The sequence below is a fragment of the Bufo gargarizans genome, chromosome 9, assembly GCF_014858855.1.
Source record: "Bufo gargarizans isolate SCDJY-AF-19 chromosome 9, ASM1485885v1, whole genome shotgun sequence".
In the NCBI taxonomy this organism is placed as follows: Eukaryota; Metazoa; Chordata; class Amphibia; order Anura; family Bufonidae; genus Bufo; species Bufo gargarizans.
Genome location: NC_058088.1, coordinates 139,905,517 through 139,925,118, shown reverse-complemented (window position 1 = coordinate 139,925,118; position 19,602 = coordinate 139,905,517). Strand labels below are relative to the sequence as shown.

General features: G+C 45.7%; 1 protein-coding gene across 4 annotated transcripts in view; it reads left to right on the top strand.

Moving 5' to 3' along the window:
• The window catches only part of NHSL2 (NHS like 2), a 637,228-nt gene that overhangs the window by 448,315 nt on the left and 169,311 nt on the right, over positions 1-19,602 (top strand). For all 4 annotated transcript variants that reach the window (XM_044305807.1, XM_044305803.1, XM_044305805.1 and 1 more), the window contains one exon: positions 8,373-10,646. In XM_044305807.1, coding sequence (XP_044161742.1) covers positions 8,373-10,646 — 2,274 coding nt within the window. The remainder of the gene's footprint in view (positions 1-8,372; positions 10,647-19,602) is intronic.

Below are 19,602 nucleotides of genomic sequence, written 5' to 3'. Positions count from 1 at the left end.
GAGCGAGCGTCCTCCTCTCAGTGCACATGCGCCAACTGAAGACCGGTACGGCGCAGGCACCAAATTTTGAACGCAGACAGGGCCAGCCAGAGGATGAGCGCGTTCGCTGGCCCTGTCAATCAAGATGAGGAGGGGGCGTCTTTATGAAAGGAGGATACTTGCTGGTAGGGAGCTCATTTACATATTATAAAAGTCAGTAAGAAACTACCCAACCAAAATGAGTAAGAGCATTATATATTAATATATCGCATTATAAGGAATTTAAGTTGCCAAAAAAAAAATATGACTTTAAGCAGCTGCTGCCAGTAGATGAATGAATCAGAATCAGCTCTTCTCACTGCCACTGAGTCTGACTCAACTGGTCAGGTCCTGGAGCCGGGGGCATGGCCGGGGCGGAGCTGGGGGCGGGGCCGGGGACGCGGCGCGGCGGCGGTGGGTGGAGACTAGAGAGTGAGACCGCAACTGCACGAGTCCGAGACAGATCATCAGATGTGAAGAAGATGTCCGGTAGGGCTGCCAAGTGCCTACACAGTGCACAGCAGCGCAGCACAGACCATCCACCACCAAAATGAATGGGGGACATTTTAGATGGGGGGGCACAGCTTGATGTAGGGGGGGCCGTGGCCCCCTCTGGCCCCCCCTTGGCAACGCCACTGCTGGTCAACATGTGGAACGTCGACTTCCAGCGTGTGCTCACATCGCACACCAGCAGGTGAGCTGGCAATTGCAAGCACTGCTGCAGCCTTGACAGACAGGCTGAAGCTGTCGATGACTTAAGGAAATGTGCGCACACGCGGTGCACCTTTACTAGTAGCTCAGGGAAATTGGGGTAGATTTTGAGAATCCGCTGAACCATTAAGTTTAAGATTGGGGCTAGGCATGGGATGTGTCTGAGCTTGCCGAGCTCCAAAGCTGTCACCAAGTTACTGCCATCATTAGACACAACCATGCCTGGTTCTAGGTTGAGTGGCGAGAGCCACAGCTCAGTCTGGTCCCTTATACCCTGCTACAGCTCTGCGTCAGTATGCTGTTTGTCCCCTAAGCATATCAGCTTCAGCGCGGCCTGTTGCCGCTTCCCCACTGTAATTCTAGACTGCTTCCAGCTTCCAAATGATTACTAACTGGTGCTGCACGTAGATAATTCGAAGGTGGAAGTGGAGGAGGAGGAGAAGTTGGGGTTGGAGCCACTAACGTAGGTGGTGGCGGAAACCCTAATGGAATTGGGGCTCGTAATCCTTGGTGTCAGTAGCACCTGTGCCATCCCAGGGTACGACTCGCTCCCGGCCTCCACAACGTTCACCCAATGTGCCGTCAGGGAAATGTAGCGTATCTGGCCGAATGCACTTGTCCTTGTGTCTGTGGTTAAGTGGACTTTCCCAGTAACTGCGTTGGTCAGGGCACTTGTGATGTTATGGGACACATGTTGGTGTAAGGCGGGCACGGCACACCTTAAAAAATAGTAGCGGCTGGGGACTGCGTAACGCAGGGCTGCCGCCGACATCAGGCTTCAGAATGCCTCAGTGTCCACAACCCTAAATGGCAACATTTCCAGGGCCAGTAATTTGGAAAGCTGTGCATTTAGTGCTATGGCATGTGGGTGGGTGGCTGGGTATTTGCTAGTGATGAGCGAGCATGCTCGGCCGAGTACCGGTTCGGCTCGAGCATCGCTATACTCGGCACATCCGAGAGATCCACATGTGCTCGAACGCCATGCTCGAGTCTCCTTCCCGCGCGTTTGGTGCCTTCTAAGCAGCCAATAAACATGCTGGTAAGTATTGCCATCACTGTAATGCCATTAGCCATATTTTCTACTGGCATTACAGTGATTGGCTGGCCGGAACACGTCATCGGGTGCTATATAGCACCCAGTCACGCGGGTTTGGCTCATTGCGAGTCAGGGAGAGCTGCTGTTAGGAAGGAACAGACAGTGTAGGGAGATTGTGATAGCAAATTACTCGTTCTGAAGACATTTCAAAGACCCAAAAGTCCTTTTAAGGACTACTGTTTGTGCTGGCAGCAATTTAAAGTGCAGGTTTAACCCATTAATCTCAGTGATCTGCATTAGAATACCGTCTCTGCCCTTCAGGGCCATATATTGGGATATCAATATACTGTATATACAAATTTCACTGAATCAGCACAGTTTTCTTGTCAGTGGTTGAAATAGTCTATAACAGCGCATTGCATTTCTATACCGTCTGAGTGCTTCGGGCCCATATATTTGGAGAAATTGAAAATCAGTATATATACACACATTTCACTAAATCAGTACCTAGTTTTCTTGTCTGCAGTTTAAAACGTTAATCACAGTGCATTGCATTTCTGTACCGTCTTTGCGCTTCGGGCCCATATATTGGGAATAATATAGTTATAAATACAGTCAGATCCATAAATATTGGGACATCAACACAATTCTAACATTTCTGGCTCTATACACCACCACAATGGATTTTAAATGAAACAAACACAATGTGCTTTAACTACAGACTGTCAGCTTTAATTCAAGGGTATTTACATCCAAATCAGGGCAACGGTGTAGGAATAACAACAGTTTGCACATGTGCCTCCCACTTGTTAAGGGACCAAAAGTAATGGGACAGAATAATAATCAGAAATCAAACTTAACTTTTTAATACTTGGTTGCAAATCCTTTGCAGTCAATTACAGCCTGAAGTCTGGAACGCATAGACATCACCAGACCCTGGGTTTCATCCGTGGTGATGCTCTGCCAGGCCTCTACTGCAACTGTCTTCAGTTCCTGCTTGTTCTTGGGGCATTTTCCCTTCAGTTTTGTCTTCAGAAAGTGAAATGCATGCTCAATTGGATTCAGATCAGGTGATTGACTTGGCCATTGCATAACATTCCACTTCTTTCCCTTAAAAAACTCTTTGGTTGCTTTTGCAGTATGCTTTGGGTCATTGTCCATCTGCACTGTGAAGCGCCGTCCAATGAGTTCTGAAGCATTTGGCTGAATATGAGCAGATAATATTGCCCGAAACACTTCAGAATTCATCCTGCTGCTTTTGTCAGCAGTCACATCATCAATAAATACATAAGTACCAGTTCCATTGGCAGCCATACATGCCCACGCCATGACACTACCACCACCATGCTTCACTCATTAGGTGGCATGCTTAGGATCATGAGCAGTTCCTTTCCTTCTCCATACTCTTCTCTTCCCATCATTCTGGTACAAGTTGATCTTGGTCTCATCTGTCCATAGGATGTTGTTCCAGAACTGTAAAGGCTTTTTTTAGAACTCTAATCTGGCCTTCCTGTTTTTGAGGCTCACCAATGGTTTACATCTTGTGGTGAACCCCCTGTATTCAATCTGGTGAAGTCTTCTCTTGATAGTTGACTTTGACACACATACAGCTACCTCCTGGAGAGTGTTCTTGATCTGGCCAACTGTTGTGAAGGGTGTTTTCACCAGGGAAATAATTCTTCGGTCATCCACCACAGTTGTGTTCCTTCTTTCTAAGAATGTTCCAAACACTTTTTTGGCCACACCTAATGTTTTTGCTATCTCTATAATGGGTTTGTTGTGTTTTTTTCAGCCTAATGATGGCTTGCTTCACTGATAATGACAGCTCTTTGGATCTCATCTTGAGAGTTGACAGCTTCTGAATGCAAATAGCACACTTCAAATTAACTCTGGACCTTTTATCTGCTCATTGCAATTGGGATAATGAGGGAATAACACACACCTGGCCATGGAACCACTGAAAAGACAATTGCCCAATTACGTTTGGTCCCTTAACAAGTTGGAGGCACATATGCAAACTGTTGTAATTCCTACACCGTTCACCTGATTTGGATGTAAATACCCACAAATTAAAGCTTACAGTCTGTAGTTCAAGCACATCTTGTTTGTTTCATTTCAAATCCATTGTGGTGGTGTATAGAGCCCCAAAAATATGAATTGTGTCCATGTCCCAATATTTATGGATTGACTGCATAAACAACATCATAAAACAGTGTCTGTACTGCAGATTACAATAATCTGTGGCTAAAATACTGTCCAAAATCTGTGCTGTTCTGTGTCATATACTGCCCTGTATCTGAAAACTGTATTTTGTGGACAGTAAAAAAAAACAGCGTCACAACCAGTAAAAAATCCATAAATATGAAGAAGGCCAGCACTAAGGGACGGGGAAGTGGGCGTTATCCTGATGGTTCAGGCAGAGGTCATAGCACTGGGCGCAATGAAACTGTGCCTGCTGCCAGTGCACCAAAAAAAAAAAAGAAAAAGGAATAAAACCGTACCCAGTTTCATGTCCAACTTAGCTAGGTGGCGCACAACAACACTGTCTAAATCAGACCAGTGTGAACAGTTGGTCGGTTGGCTTGCTGACAATAATGCTTCCAGTCAGCTAAGCACCACCCTCTCTTCCACCAAGTTCAGTCTCTGTAGCCAAGAGTTTGGTCAGCCAACTCCTCACTCAGATCATCCTTCCTCCCACCATAGAGAGGCCTGCCAAACGAGTGATCGCATACTCGGAAATTTCCAGGAGCTCTTTTCAGCTCCACTATTAGATTTGGACCTCGCGGCCAGCATGATTGAAGAGGGACCTGAGATATTGTGCCCTGATTCCCAACCTCTTGAGCCTTCACAGTCTCAAGAAGATGACGGTGGTGAACGTCAATCATTAGTTCACAAGGTGGATGACGATGAGACACAGTTGTCAATCACTGTGGTTAGGTCAAGACAGGAGGATGATCAGAGTGAGGAAGTGGAAGAGGAGGTGTTGGACGATGAGGTCATTGACCCAACATGGGAAGGTGAAAAGCCGAGCACCGCAGCACCGCAGCTGGCTGGAAGAGGCAGTGGGGTTGCAAAAGGGAGAAGTCGGCCCACACCAAATAGGCCCTACTAAGTAGGCAGAATGCCTGGGTCCACAATATGGGTCTGCGGGTCACACCACTGCCTCCTCTTCCCCTGTGTTACGTGCTGTCCAATCCCCTGTCCTAGACGCAGGCCAGGATGCCTCTCGCCCTGCACCTGGACCTTCAAATTAACCAGTAGCAACAACATCCACTTCCCTGTCCCAGTGCAGCTTCCAAATGTCCATACCACAGTCATTTGAACGCAAGCACAAATACCAACCCACCCACAGGCCATAGCACTTAATTGCCAACTTTCAAAATTACTGGCCATTGAAATGTTGCCACATAGGCTTGTGGACACTGAGGCCTTCCACAGCCTGATGTCGGCCGCGGTCCCTTGGTACACAGTCCCCAGTCGCCACTATTTTTCACGGTGTGCTGTGCCCGCCTTACACCAGCATGTGTCCCAGAACATCACCCGTGCCCTGACCAATGCAGTTACTGGGAATATCCACTTAACCACGGACACATGGACAAGTACTGATGGCCAGGGACGCTACATTTCCCTGACCGTACACTGGGTGAATGTGGTGGAGGCCGGGAGTGAGTCGTACCCTGGGATGGTACAGGTGCTACCCACGCCCAGGATTCCGGGCCCTACGTCCATCAGAGTCTCTGCAAGCAGCTATGTTACTGGCTCCCACCCCCACTTCTCCTCCTCTTCTGCCTCATCCTTCTCAACTTCCACCTCCAGCAGCCATCAGTCGCTAGCTGGAAGCAGTGCAGAACTGCAGTGGGTAAGCGTCAACAGGCCATGTTGAAGCTGATCTGCTTAGGGGACAAACAGCACAGCGCTGCAGAGCTTTAGCAGGGTATAAGGGACCAGACCAAGCTGTGGCTCTCTCCACTCAACCTACAACCAGGCATGGTTGTGTCTGACAATGGCCGTAACTTGGTGGCGGCTTTGGAGCTCGGCAACCTGACACACATCCCATGCCTCGCCCATGTCTTAAACTTAGTGGTTCAGCGGTTTATCAAAACATACCTTAATGCGTGTGTGCCTATTTCCGCAAGTCGTCCACAGCTTCAGCCGGCCTGTCAATGCTGCAGCAGTGCTTGCGGCTTCCAGCTCACTGACTGTTGTGCGACGTGAGCACGCCTTAAAACTCTATGTTCTATATGTTGGCCAGGCTTTGTGAGCAGCAGACGGCAGTTGTGGAATACCAGTTGCAACATGGTCATCGCCTTTCAAGTCAACTGCCACTATTAAAGGGTTTCTACCACTTGCATATCACATATTTGGTGATCAGACACTAGCGATCCGCTAGTGTCTGATGTAGCTTACAAGCTAATTATTACCTTAATCCGTTCGGCCCATACCTCAAAAAAAGCACTTATATCTTTATGCAAATGAGCCTCTAGGTGCTATGCAGGCGTTTTTCCAGCACCTAGAGGCTCCGTCTACCTTGCAGTTTGCCGCCCATCGCCTCGCTCCAGCACGCCCATCTTCAACTCTATTCGATCCTCCCCCTGCTTCTGCCTTCCGAAATCTCGCGCCTGTGCCGTTCGTCGCGGCATTCGGCGCAGGCGCAGTCAATGTCTGACCGCTCCGTGCTCAGACATTTCCACTGCGCCTGCGCCGATGACATCGGCGCAGGCGCAGTGGAAATGTCTGAGCACGGAGCGGTCAGACATTGACTGCGCCTGCGCCGAATGCCTCCGAATGCCGCGACGAACGGCGCAGGCGCGGGATTTCTGAAGGCTGAAGCAGGGGGAGGATCGAATACGGTAAGAGATGGGCGTGCTGGAGCGAGGCGATGGGCGGCAAACTGCAAGGTAGACGGAGCCTCTAGGTGCTGGAAAAACGCCTGCATAGCACCTAGAGGCTCATTTGCATAAAGATATAAGTGCTTTTTTTGAGGTATGGGCCGAACGGATTAAGGTAATAATTAGCTTGTAAGCTACATCAGACACTAGCGGATCGCTAGTGTCTGATCACCAAATATGTGATATGCAAGTGGTAGAAACCCTTTAAGAAGCGAGGAGTGGGCATTGACGTCAGACCTGTGTAAGGTTTTAAAAAACTTTGATGAATCCACACAGATGGTTAGTGGCGATAACGCTATTATCAGCGTAACCATTCCACTGCTGGGTCTACTCAAACAATCGCTGCTCAGAAAAAAGCCTGGCTATGAGCTGAGCACTGCGATTGGCCAGTGCTACAGCATAGGAGAAAGAGACCGCGGCAGGTTCCCCTGGGTGGAGCCTAAGTTCCCCCGGGTGGAGCCTAAGTAGGAACATACCGGAGGCCATAACCGGAGAACGGAGCGGCGCCCGGGGATAACAGTAAGTGCAGGGGGATCCCTGGGCACCGCTCTACACGTCGGTATAGTCAGTTTACATACCTTTTCCTGGTGAAAGGTCCTCTTTAAGGACGACGCTCTGAATGTGGCAGACGAAGAACTGGGGGAGGACATCTCACAGGGTGATACCCAGACCATGTATATATTTTTGATTCACATTTGCGTGTGCACTGAATTTACTTAATTGAAAATACTGTAATTGGGTTGAAGAATCCTTTCTAGTCGCAAAACACTATAATGTGGGTTGAAGAACCCTTTCCAGTCGCAACACACTATAATATGGTGTGCTTTTCAAATATATTCACATAGAGAGATAGCTGTCAGTCACTGATAACACCTCCTCCCTGTACTGATAATACTTCACAGGGCTGCAGATGTAAATGTAAAAATGATACGTTTTACTGAATCTTTTCCCACAAATATATGAATCCACTAAACTTCTCCTGCTCTATCAGATTGCATTGCATTTTTTGGGCGACAGGTCCTCTTTAATCACTTTAAACAACCCTCCAACCTTCTAGCCATCTTCTCCCTCAAAACAGCTGCAACTTCCCCATTGAAGTGCACCCCATTCCTAAAATATAACCTGTAGCCGACAGAGAAGCCATGATCTCAAGAATACCAACCATTGCTATCGTTGTCATTGTTTCCAATGTGGACCATGTCCGCTGGGTCTTTGCCAGCCCATCTCAGTAATCTATTAACCTGATCAGTGATATGTCGAACTCAAGCACCAGGAAGACAACACATTGTTTGACGATCCTGGACTTTGTGACAGATTGTTGGATCTGTACCCTAATGATCGAGTCTCCCACTAGCAGCACCTGTCTGGTCTGCCCTGCTCTCCTGGTCTCCTGCTTACTGGAGCTGACATTTCCCTGACTGGCAGAGGAAGTTTCTTGCTGCAGAAGTGCCATCCCTAAACTGACACCCCCCTCATCTGTCAACTTTTCAAGCTTTTTATTTGTATGAGATCAGGGCTAGCCTCCCTGGCAGTCTTCCCTTTAAACTGCTTTCTAAATGTTATCCAGCTACCACCTCACTTTCTTGATCCTCAATACTACCACCCTCCCTCATACATTGTCTGCTCAGTGAACAGTAAACTCTTTTCCATATTGTCATTGCATGTCATGCCTGCATTTCAACATAATGCTTATCAAAATTTTATTTTCTATTCTATAGGAAATGTCAATGGACTGACATGCAGTGAACTGCCTCCTGTTCCACCTGAGTCTCCACCTGCAAAATCTGAGTCATCTCATGGGAGACATCCAGGAGGAAGGGCAGCAACACCTCATCCTCAGCAACTGCCATTAAGAAAGACTTTCAGTGATCTTGGTCATATATTGCAATCACCAAACAGTATGGATACAAGTATGATAGATTCTAACCCTAGATATAATGGATCCAAGGACAATGCACACTATCAGGGAACTTCATTCAACTATATGACACCATCTAGCCCAGTAAAAAGTCAACAGGCCCATACCACTGAAGTAGCAAAAAATTCCACCAACACCATGGCATCTACTGGAGTTTGTAATAGTGGCTCTTTTAAAATAATGAAAGAGAACATAAGGACAAATTCAGGAAGCTCTTGTTCATGTGCAATACTCCCTTCGCCAACTGTTGAACAAGCAAAGCCAGGGAAATCAAAATGTGTTTTCTATCCTAGTCATTCAGTCCCAAGTAACATAACAAACTCTTCAACCTTACCAACATCTACCAATGAGTGCACATTTAGAGAAAGGTCACTGTCAATGCCCACAGACTCTGGTTCCATGTATTCAGTAGATATAACTTACACAGAAAACAGGAGAGGAAGTGGAGACTATGCTCTGAACTATCCCAGTGGGAGCTCTGAGGAAAGCACAAGCACAGAAAATGTTTCTACAATAGCTGATCAAGAAAAAACAGAGCGTAGAAGATCCAGAAGTATCTCGCTGAGAAAGCCAAAGAAAAAGCCTTCTCCTCCAGCACGTAGTATTTCCTTGATAAAAGACACATCTGGTCAAAAATTACAGTCAGTACTTACGATGTCAAAAGATCAAAGACCTAAAAGCCTTTGTATTGCATATGATAGTCAATATGAAAGTTATCTCCTTCCATCAAATCCATCAGGTAATGTTACTATGTCAACATCAAGAAGCATGCATTTTAATCAGAATTGGAATATCAGTGATTGCAGATCCAATGACTTAAATAGGACATTGTCAGGCTCTAGTACAGCAACAGGTACCACAGTAATAGAGTGCAAAAGGGTAGGTGGGAGTTCAGAGTCACTTACATCTCTATTCAATTCAAGGGCCACAACTCCTTCACAAGTTTACACAGAAACAGATTTCAAGATGGCATCACCTGGGAAGCCTCCAGGTTTGATGTCCCCATCTAGTGGTTACTCAAGTCAGTCAGAGACTCCAACTGCAGTACCAACATCATTAATTTTAGGACACTGTTCTTATCAGACCAATAAGATAAGGCCCATGGTCCCTGAAAGAAAATCATCCCTGCCTGCTGTTTCTCCAATAGACAGAAGTCCTAATATTCAACAGTCATTTGATTTGCCAATAACCCCACCCACACATTTGGATCTGACTGGGGTCAGACAGTCTTTGAAGAAAAAGGTTAAGGCTAGCAGAAACAATTCTGAGTCAACTTTTGGCTCTAAAACTCATAATCAAAAAAACAGTCCAGTACAGCCTGTAATGCCAATGGTAACTCAGTCAGACCTTCGGTCAATTCGGCTTAGATCTGTCAGCAAATCAGAAACAGAAGACAATTCTGAGATTGTAGATCACATTAATGATTTTACAGATGAGGCTTTTCCCTTACCTGAAAAAAAAACAAGGCCACCAGTTGCCGAAAAACCTCCACTGTCAAGAAGACCTAACAGCCTGTCTTACAGATCTACTGCAATGACACCAGAATCACCTGTGATGTCGCCTTCTTCACCTGAAAGATATCTAGATCAAACATCTCTTCAAGATGCATACATGGTGATTGGAACAACGCATCTCAAAAAGAATTATGATAATACAACTCATCTGGAAACCCCACCTTCTTTAGACCCATCCTTATCTTCAGAAAATTACTTTCAAACATCAACTTCAGAAAGGAGAAGTTTCTCACAGAGCAGTGCTGAAGAAGATGAACTAACCAAGGGAAAACTATTTCAAGAAAGAATAACCCTCCAGTGCTTGACATTTGTGGATAAAAAGAAAGTAAAGGTCCCACCTCCTATCCCAAAAAAGCCTAGTGGTAAACATTTACCAGTAACTAGTCCACCACCTCCAAGTCAAATTTCATCAACTGCATTTGAACAAAGGTTATCTCCCGTCGTTACTATGGTTCCCGGAGCCAGTTCATTTCCTGACATTATTGAGTTCCAGAAATATACTACAAAAGGTGTCATTCATGCTGCCCAGCCAGATCTTGTATCTGTGGACAAATTCCCAGGTAAGCAACATTCACAATATAATAATTTCGAAAAAATGCACACAAACAAATGTTTAAAATGTGTTTAACATAAAAACTTGATTTAAAAAATATGTAATTTTCTGATGATGCAGTCCATTAAAATTAACTTCCATGAAGTTCCATGGAAGCGGCGACCTCGTTTCATATAGTACACCACTATGCGTTCATTGTATAAAATTTATATTACAGAATGTGTTGCTAGTTTTCACTACACCGTTTTAACAAACTAAGGCTCTGTTCACATCATATTTGGAGGCTATGTTTGGCTGTATATGACCATATATATTCATATAACTCTTTTTCAAGAAAAATCCTCCTTTGTTCCACCAAGTACCGATTTTCTGGTTGTGATATTTTTTTATAAGAAATAAGCAAACTCTTTCAGATCCAGTTTGTTTTAGGTTCACTGAATTTTCCAAAGAGTTTAGTTCGGACCTAAATCTATTCTACCTGAACCATAGTTTCTCCAATTGCTCTGGAAATTGGTATACAACACTCTCTAGTCTCTTAGGACATTGACATTTTCACTTTTTCATTAATGTTTTATAAAAGTTTTCATTTTTTCTCCCCACTCCCTAAGCTTTTGAAAGCAAAGACAGCAATATCAAATAATGCCACTGTCAATGTCACATAGTAACATTGACATACCTAGCTATGGTTAACCACTTAAGGACCACAGGTTTAGACCCCCCTAGTGACCAGGCCCTTTTTTACAAATCGGCACTCCACAACTTTAGCGGTTTATTGCTCGGTTATGCAACTTACCACCCAAATGAATTTTACCTCTTTTTATTCTCACTAATAGAGCTTTCATTTGGTGGTATTTCATTGCTGCTGACATTTTTACTTTTTTTTGTTATTAATCGAAATTTAACGAAATTTTTCACTTTCAGTTGTTACATTTAAAAAAAAAACAACAACATCTATATATAAATTTTTCTCTAAATTTATTGTTCTACATGTCTTTGATAGAAAAAAGAAATGTTTGGGGGAAAAAAATGGTTTGGGTAAAAGTTATAGCGTTTACAAACTATGGTACAAAAATTTGAATTTCCGCTTTTTGAAGCAGCTCTGACTTTCTGAGCACCTGTCATGTTTCCTGAGGTTCTATAATGCCCAGACAGTAGAAAACCCCCACAAATGACCCCATTTCGGAAAGTAGACACCCTAAGGTATTCGCTGATGGGCATAGTGAGTTCATAGAACTTTTTATTTTTTGTCACAAGTTAGCGGAAAATTATGATTTTTTTTTTCTTACAAAGTCTCACAATCCAACTTGTGACAAAAAATAAAAACTTCCATGAACTCACTAGGCCCATCATGAAATACCTTGGGGTGTCTTCTTTCCAAAATGGGGTCACTTGTGGGGTAGTTATACTGCCCTGGCATTTTAGGGGCCCTAATGCGTGCAAATTAGTTTGAAATCAAAATCTGTAAAAAAAAATGGCCTGTGAAATCCGAAAGGTGCTCTTTGGAATGTGGGCCCGTTAGCATAGGTATATGTAAAATGACACCCCAAAACACATTCCCCAACTTCTCCTGAGTACGGCGATACCAATGTGTGACACTTTTTTGCAGCCTAGGTGGGCAAAGGGGCCCACATTCCAAAGAGCAGATTTCAGATTTCACAGGCCATTTTTTTTTTACATATTTTGATTTCAAACTACTTTGCACGCATTTGGGCCCCTAAAATGCCAGGGCAGTATAACTACCCCACAAGTGACCCCATTTTGGAAAGAAGACACCCCAAGGTATTTAATGATGGGCATAGTGAGTTCATGAAAGTTTTTATTTTTTGTCACAAGTTAGTGGAATATGAGACTTTGTAAGAAAAATAAATAAATAAATAAACCATCATTTTCCGCTAACTTGTGACAAAAAATAAAAAAATTCTAGGAACTCGCCATGCCCCTCACGAAATACCTTGGGGTGTCTTCTTTCCAAAATGGGGTCACTTTTGGGGTAGTTATACTGCCCTGGCATTTTAGGGGCCCTAATGCATACAAAGTAGTTTGAAATCAAAATCTGTAAAAAATGGCCTGTGAAATCCAAAAGGTGCTCTTTGGAATGTGGGCCCATTTGCCCACCTTGGCTGAAAAAAAGTGTCACACATGTGGTATCGCCGTACTCAGAAGTTGGGCAATGTGTTTTGGGGTGTCTTTTTACATATACCCATGCTGGGTGAGAGAAATATCTCGGCAAAAGACAACTTTTCCCATTTTTTTATACAAAGTTGGCATTTGACCAAGATATTTATCTCACCCAGCATGGGTATATGTAAAATGACACCCCAAAACACATTCCCCAACTTCTCCTGAGTACGGCGATACCACATGTGTGACACTTTTTTGCAGCCTAGATGCGCAAAGGGGTCAACATTCCTTTTAGGAGGGCATTTTTTGACATTTGGATCCCAGACTTCTTTGCACGCTTTAGGGCCCCTAAAATGCCAGGGCAGAAGAAGACACCCCAAGGTATTCAATGAGGGGCATGGCGAGTTCATAGAATCTTTTTTTTTTTTTTTGGCACAAGTTAGCGGAAATTGATTTTTTTTGTTTTATCTCATAAAGTCTCCCTTTCCGCTAACTTGGGACAAAAATTTCAATCTTTCATGGACTCAATATGCCCCTCAGCGAATACCTTGGGGTGTCTTCTTTCCAAAATGTTGTCATTTGTGGGGTGTTTGTACTGCCCTGGCATTTGAGGGTCTCCGCAGTCATTACATATATGGCCAGCATTAGGAGTTTTTTGCTATTCTCCTTATATTGAGCATACAGGTAATGAGATTTATTTTTTTCATTCAGCCTCTCTCTCTCGCATCAATCAAGGTGGATGAAAAAATCTCAGCCCAAAAAAAAGGAGGGGAAAGGCGTCTGCCAGGACATAGGAGCTCCGCCCAACATCCATACCCACTTAGCTCGTATGCCCTGACAAACCAGATTTCTCCATTCACATCAATCGATGTGGATGAATAAATCATTGCCGGTATTTTTTTATTATTTTTTTATATATACAAAGTGTTTGCCAAAGCATATGAACACCGCCGCCTCCTCAGTTCATATGCCTCGGCAAACGTATCTTTTACTGCAGAGTAGAAATCTCGTCTTGAAGCGCCGCATACACCAACTTGCGTGTAATCTGACAGCAGGGCAATGCTTCTGTCAGAATGCACATCAGTGCTGCAGCTGCTTGATCGCTTGGTCCACCTAGAACAGTGGTTCTTAACCTGGGTTCGATCGAACCCCAGGGGTTCGGTGAGTCAGTCTCGCGGGTTCGGCCGCCGGCCCTGGGGGGGCGCTTTGATAGGTGGCTGCCACAAGACAGGAAAATATTTATTTCCTGTTACTCAGACTCCTTTTGCGCCCGCTGCGGCTCATGATCAGAAGAGCCGAGCGAGCGCAATGATTTTGCTTCCGCCAGCCGCCGGATGTGAGCGGCATATGACGACATGACGTCATATCCGGCGGCTGCGCGGCGGCGGATCTAGTGACTTCACAGCATGGTGGCGGCGGCGGCATCCTGTCCCTCCTGCACACAGACACCGGCATCACTGAGTTAAGCTGACCTGTTGTACTACAGGTAAGAGTAAAGGGGCTTGGAGGACCTATTGTGTATTGTATTTAAGGGGTCAGCATTGTATTGGAGGGGGGTTAGCAGTGTATTAGGGGAAGGGGGTTAGCAGTGTATTAGGCAAAGGAGGGATCATCAGTGTATTAGGGGAAGGGGGATCATCAGTGTATTAGATAGTGGAGAGGGGGGGGGCAGTAGTATATTAGGCACAGTGACTTATGGGGCTGACATAGATTTTTTTTCCAGGGCTGCTTTGTATCCCCAGTCCGGCCCTGGAGGTCAAGACACACACCCAACTCGCCCCGCTTGTCCATCATTAGCTGCAGGTGATCACGCAACATCGCTTGGCCTATCCCTTCATACTAACTATGTCGAGCAAAAAAAGAAAGTGGTCGGACGAATATGTACAATATGGATTCACATGTATAACGGAACGTGATGGGAGTCAGCGTCCTAACTGTATGATTTGCAATGCCAAGTTGAGCAATTCTAGTCTAGCACCGGCAAAACTAAGAGAACACTTCCATAAGCTGCATGGAGATGGAAAATACAAGAACACAATGCTCGCTGAATTCAAGGTGAGGAGAGCCAGATTCGATGAAAAGGCTAGTCTGCCTGTTCTCGGCTTTGTACCCATCAACAAACCGATCCTCATAGCATCGTACGAAGTTGCTTACCTGATCGCAAAGCAGGGCAAACCCCACACCATTGGTGAAACACTCTGAAGTTAAATTATCCCAAATTCCTCTTTCAAATGACACCATCAGCGACAGAATAGAGGACATGAGCAAAGACATCTTGGCTCAAATAGTTGCAGATCTGATTTCAAGCCCAGCTAAATTCAGCCTTCAACTCGACGAGACCACAGACGTCTCCAATCTAAGCCAGCTTGCAGTATTCGTGCGCTATGTGAAAGACGACGTGATAAAGGAAGAGTTTTGATTTTGTAAGCCTCTTACAACAACAACTAAGGCAGCCGATGTGAAGAAACTTGTGGATGACTTCTTCAAAGACAACAATCTTTCGTGGGATATGGTTTCTGCAGTTTGTTCGGATGGAGCTCCAGCCATGCTGGGAAGAAAGTCTGGTTTTGGTGCGCTAGTGAAAGCCGATGCACCACACATCATTGTTACGCATTGTATTCTGCATAGGCATGCATTGGCAACAAAAACCTTGCCTCCAAAACTGGCAGAAGTATTAAAAATTGTAGTGGAATGTGTGAACTATGTGCGAAATAGTGCTCTGAGGCACCGCATCTTCAGGGAGCTGTGTAAGAAATGGGATCTGAATTTGAGGTACTTCTGTACCATTCCAACGTTCGGTGGTTATCCCGGGGACAGGTGTTGAATCGTGTTTTTGCCGTGCGTGTGGAATTATCCCTGTTTTTGCAAGAGCACCAACATTGTCATGCAGATTGCTTCAAAGATTCTGAGTTCATTCTCATTTTAGCGTACATGACTGATATCTTTGCAGCTCTAAATCATCTCAATCAACAGATGCAGGGCGGTGGAGTCAACATCATCAAAGCGGAAGAAAACCTGAAGGCTTTTCAAAAAAAGCTACCGTTATGGAAACGACGAATAGAGAACGATAACTTCGCAAACTTTCCCCTGCTAGACGACTGTGTTAGGCTACTTTCACACTAGCGTTCGGGCGGATCCGTTCTGAACGGATCCGCCCATAATAATGCAGACGGAGGCTCCGTTCAGTACGGATCCGTCTGCATTATTTTTAGCATAGATGTGAAAATAGCCTAGTACGGATCCGTCCAGACTTTCAATGTAAAGTCAATGGGGGACGGATCCGCTTGAAGATTGAGCCACATTGTGGCATCTTCAAACGGATCCGTCCCCATTGACTTACATTGTAAGTCTGGACGGATCCGCACGGATCCGCACGCCTCCGCACGGCCAGGCGGACACCCGAACGCTGCAAGCAGCGTTCAGCTGTCCGCCTGTCCGTGCGGAGGCGAGCGGAGCGGAGGCTGAACGCCGCCAGACTGATGCAGTCTGAGCGGATCCGCCTCCATTCAGACTGCATCAGGGCTGGACGGCTGCGTTCGGGTCCGCTCGTGAGCTCCTTCAAACGGAGCTCACGAACGGAAACCCGAACGCTAGTGTGAAAGCAGCCTAAGTAAGATCGAAGATGTATCTGGAATCGGAGACATTTCTGTACCCACGGAACTGAAGCAAGCAATTGCCACGCACTTAGATGAGCTTGCAACGTCTCTTGATGGATACTTCCCTACAAGAGAGTCATATCCAGCATGGGTGAGACAGCTGCTCACATTTAGTGTTGAGACAACAGATGTCAATGATGAATACCTCGATGAAATCATTGAACTTCAGCAGAGCCAGGTTCAACAGCAACTCTTCAGAACAACAACGCTCTCAACGTTTTCGTGTCAACAAATGGTAACGTACCCTGTTATTGCTAAGAAAGCTCTGGAGTTTTTCATACCGTTTGTTACAACATATCTTTGCGAGCAATCCTTTTCAAGGATGCTGGACATAAAAACGAAGAAAAGGAACAGACTTTGTTGCGAAAATGACATGAGAGTGGCACTTGCCAAGGTAAAGCCGCGCATTTCTGACCTGTTCTCTGAAAGACAACAGCACTGATTTGCAGTAAATATTCATTATTATGTTTTTATTTTTGTGTGAAAATCATGTTTTAATGGTTTTGTTCTTTGTTCTTTATGGTTTTGTTCTTTAATGGTTTTATTCACTTTGTGCACCTATGTATAAATATATACCTATGTTTTGAATTTGAAAAAATCATATTTAATTTTTCCAATTAAGGCTCCTTTCACACTAGCGTTCGCTGGTCCGCTCGTGAGCTCCGTTTGAAGGAGCTCACGAGCGGACCCGAACGCAGCCGTCCAGCCCTGATGTAGTCTGAATGGAGCGGATCCGCTCAGACTGCATCAGTCTGGCGGCGTTCAGCCTCCGCTCCGCTCGCCTCCGCACGGACAGGCGGACAGCTGAACGCTACTTGCAGCGTTCGGGTGCCGCCTGGCCGTGCGGAGGCGTGCGGATCCGTGCGGATCCGTCCAGACTTACACTGTAAGTCAATGGGGACGGATCCGTTTGAAAATGCCACAATGTGGCTCAATCTTCAAGCGGATCCGTCCCCCATTGACTTTACATTGAAAGTCTGGACGGATCCGTACGAGGCTATTTTCACACTTAGCTGTTATATGCTAAAAATAATGCAGACGGATCCGTTCTGAACGGAGCCTCCGTCTGCATTATTATGAGCGGATCCGTTCAGAACGGATCCGCCCGAACGCTAGTGTGAAAGTAGCCTAAGAAGGGTTCGGTGAATGCGCATATGAAACTGGTGGGGTTCAGTACCTCCAACAAGGTTAAGAACCACTGACCTAGAAGGTAAAAAATAAATAAAAAAATGGCCGCAACGCAATAAATTTATTAACATTAACTTAAGAGAACATTAACTTTTATAAACTTTTGAAACTGAACAATAACTTTTTTGCTTACCAGTGATTTTTTTTTTTTTACCTTTATAAGACAAACCTCTCCTTCCCCATGGGACAATGTGCAAAGCGCAAATCGCCCAGAGATGTGGCGAAGTACATTATGCACTTTGTCCCAGGTGAAAGGAGAGGTTTGTGGCTGCTCTGTCTGAAAGGGCCCTAAGACCCCTGTGTGCCTGTCCTGTGTGACGCAATCCCTACACTAATAGTGTACCCGAGTGTGGAACTTGCGGAAACACTCCCCTATGCATAGGGCAGGCTGGTCAGGACAGTCAGGACAAAAAAAGGTGGTGTCACGCCTTATTCCACCCCTGCTACAGACACAACATCTTTTTCTTGGGGAACGTTGAGTTGGAGTACCAGGATAGACAGACGGGAAGTGTCTGCCATGTAGCCGGCTCACTACATCAGGGCCTTGGGACACGGACCCTCCTGGATACAGGATTTCCGAAATGATCTCTTCCTGGAATTTTAGGAAGGATCCTGTTCTCCCAGCCTTACTGTAGAGAACAAAACTATTATACATCGCCAATTGGATCAAATATACAGACACCTTCTTATACCAGCGTCTGGTGCGTCGGGAAACTAAATAGGGAGCCAACATCTGGTCATTGAAGTCCACCCCTCCCATGTGAAGGTTATAGTCGTGGACAGAGAGGGGTTTCACAATGACTCCAGTTGCCCTTTCAATTTGTACAGTCGTGTCTGCTTGAATGGTGGACAGAAGGTAAACGTCCCTCTTGTCCCTCCACTTCACCGCGAGCAGTTCTTGGTCACGCAAGGCATCCCTCTCCTCCTGTGCAAGTCAGGTACTAACGAGCCGTTGGGGGAAGCCCCGGCGACTAGGTCGCGCGGTGCCACAGCATTAAATTACGACTAGATGTAAGTGCCGAAAGAGGGCCACGCTTGAGTAAAAATTGCCCACGTATAAGTGGTACCCCTTGTGGAGTAAGGGTGACACCAAGTCCCAGACAATCTTGCCACTGCTCCCCAGGTAGTCAGGACATCCGACCGACTCCAGTTTTGAGTCTTTTCCCTCATAGACCCTAAAACGATATGTATAGCCTGTGGCCCTTTCACAGAGCTTATACAGTTTGACCCCATACCGGGTGCACTTGCTGGGGATGTACTGTTTTATGCCAAGGTGCCCGGTAAAATGTACTAAGGACTCGTCTATGCAGATGTTTTGATTAGGGGTTTACGGATCTGCAAATCTGGATGACAAATGGTCTATGAGGGGCCGAATTTTATGGAGCCGGTCATAAGCAGGGTGGCCTCTTGGATGACAGGTGCTATTGTCAGCAAAATGCATAAAGCACATGATGGCCTCAAAATGCGCCCTAGACATTGCAGCAGAGAACATGGGCATGTAATGTATTGGGTCTTTAGACCAATATGACCGCAATACATTTTTTTTAGTTAGACCCATGCTGAGGAGAAGGTCCAAAAAAAATTTAAACTCGGAAACTGTGACTGATTTCCACTGGAAAGGCTGGGCATAGAAGCTTTCCGGATTGGCGACAATAAACTGTGTGGCGTAGCGGTTGGTTTCTGCCACAACTAGTTCATAGAGATCCGCGGTGAAGAACAGCTCAAAATACTGAAGGGCCGATCCTAAATGAGCCGTCTCCACGCGAACTCCAGACTGGGCGGTGAAAGGGGGCAATACGGGTGCGGCGGAAGCAGGGGATTGCCAATTAGGATTTGCCAGCACCTCTGGGAGACTAAAGGTTCTACCGGCCTGTGAACGCGGTGGCTGCGACAGGGGAGTTATTGCACGTGCCACCGTACCAGCTGGAACTGCCCTTCTGGTGCTCGCCACTTCACCAGGGAATACGGCAGTGCTGGTAGAAGGTCCAGGGTGTGCTG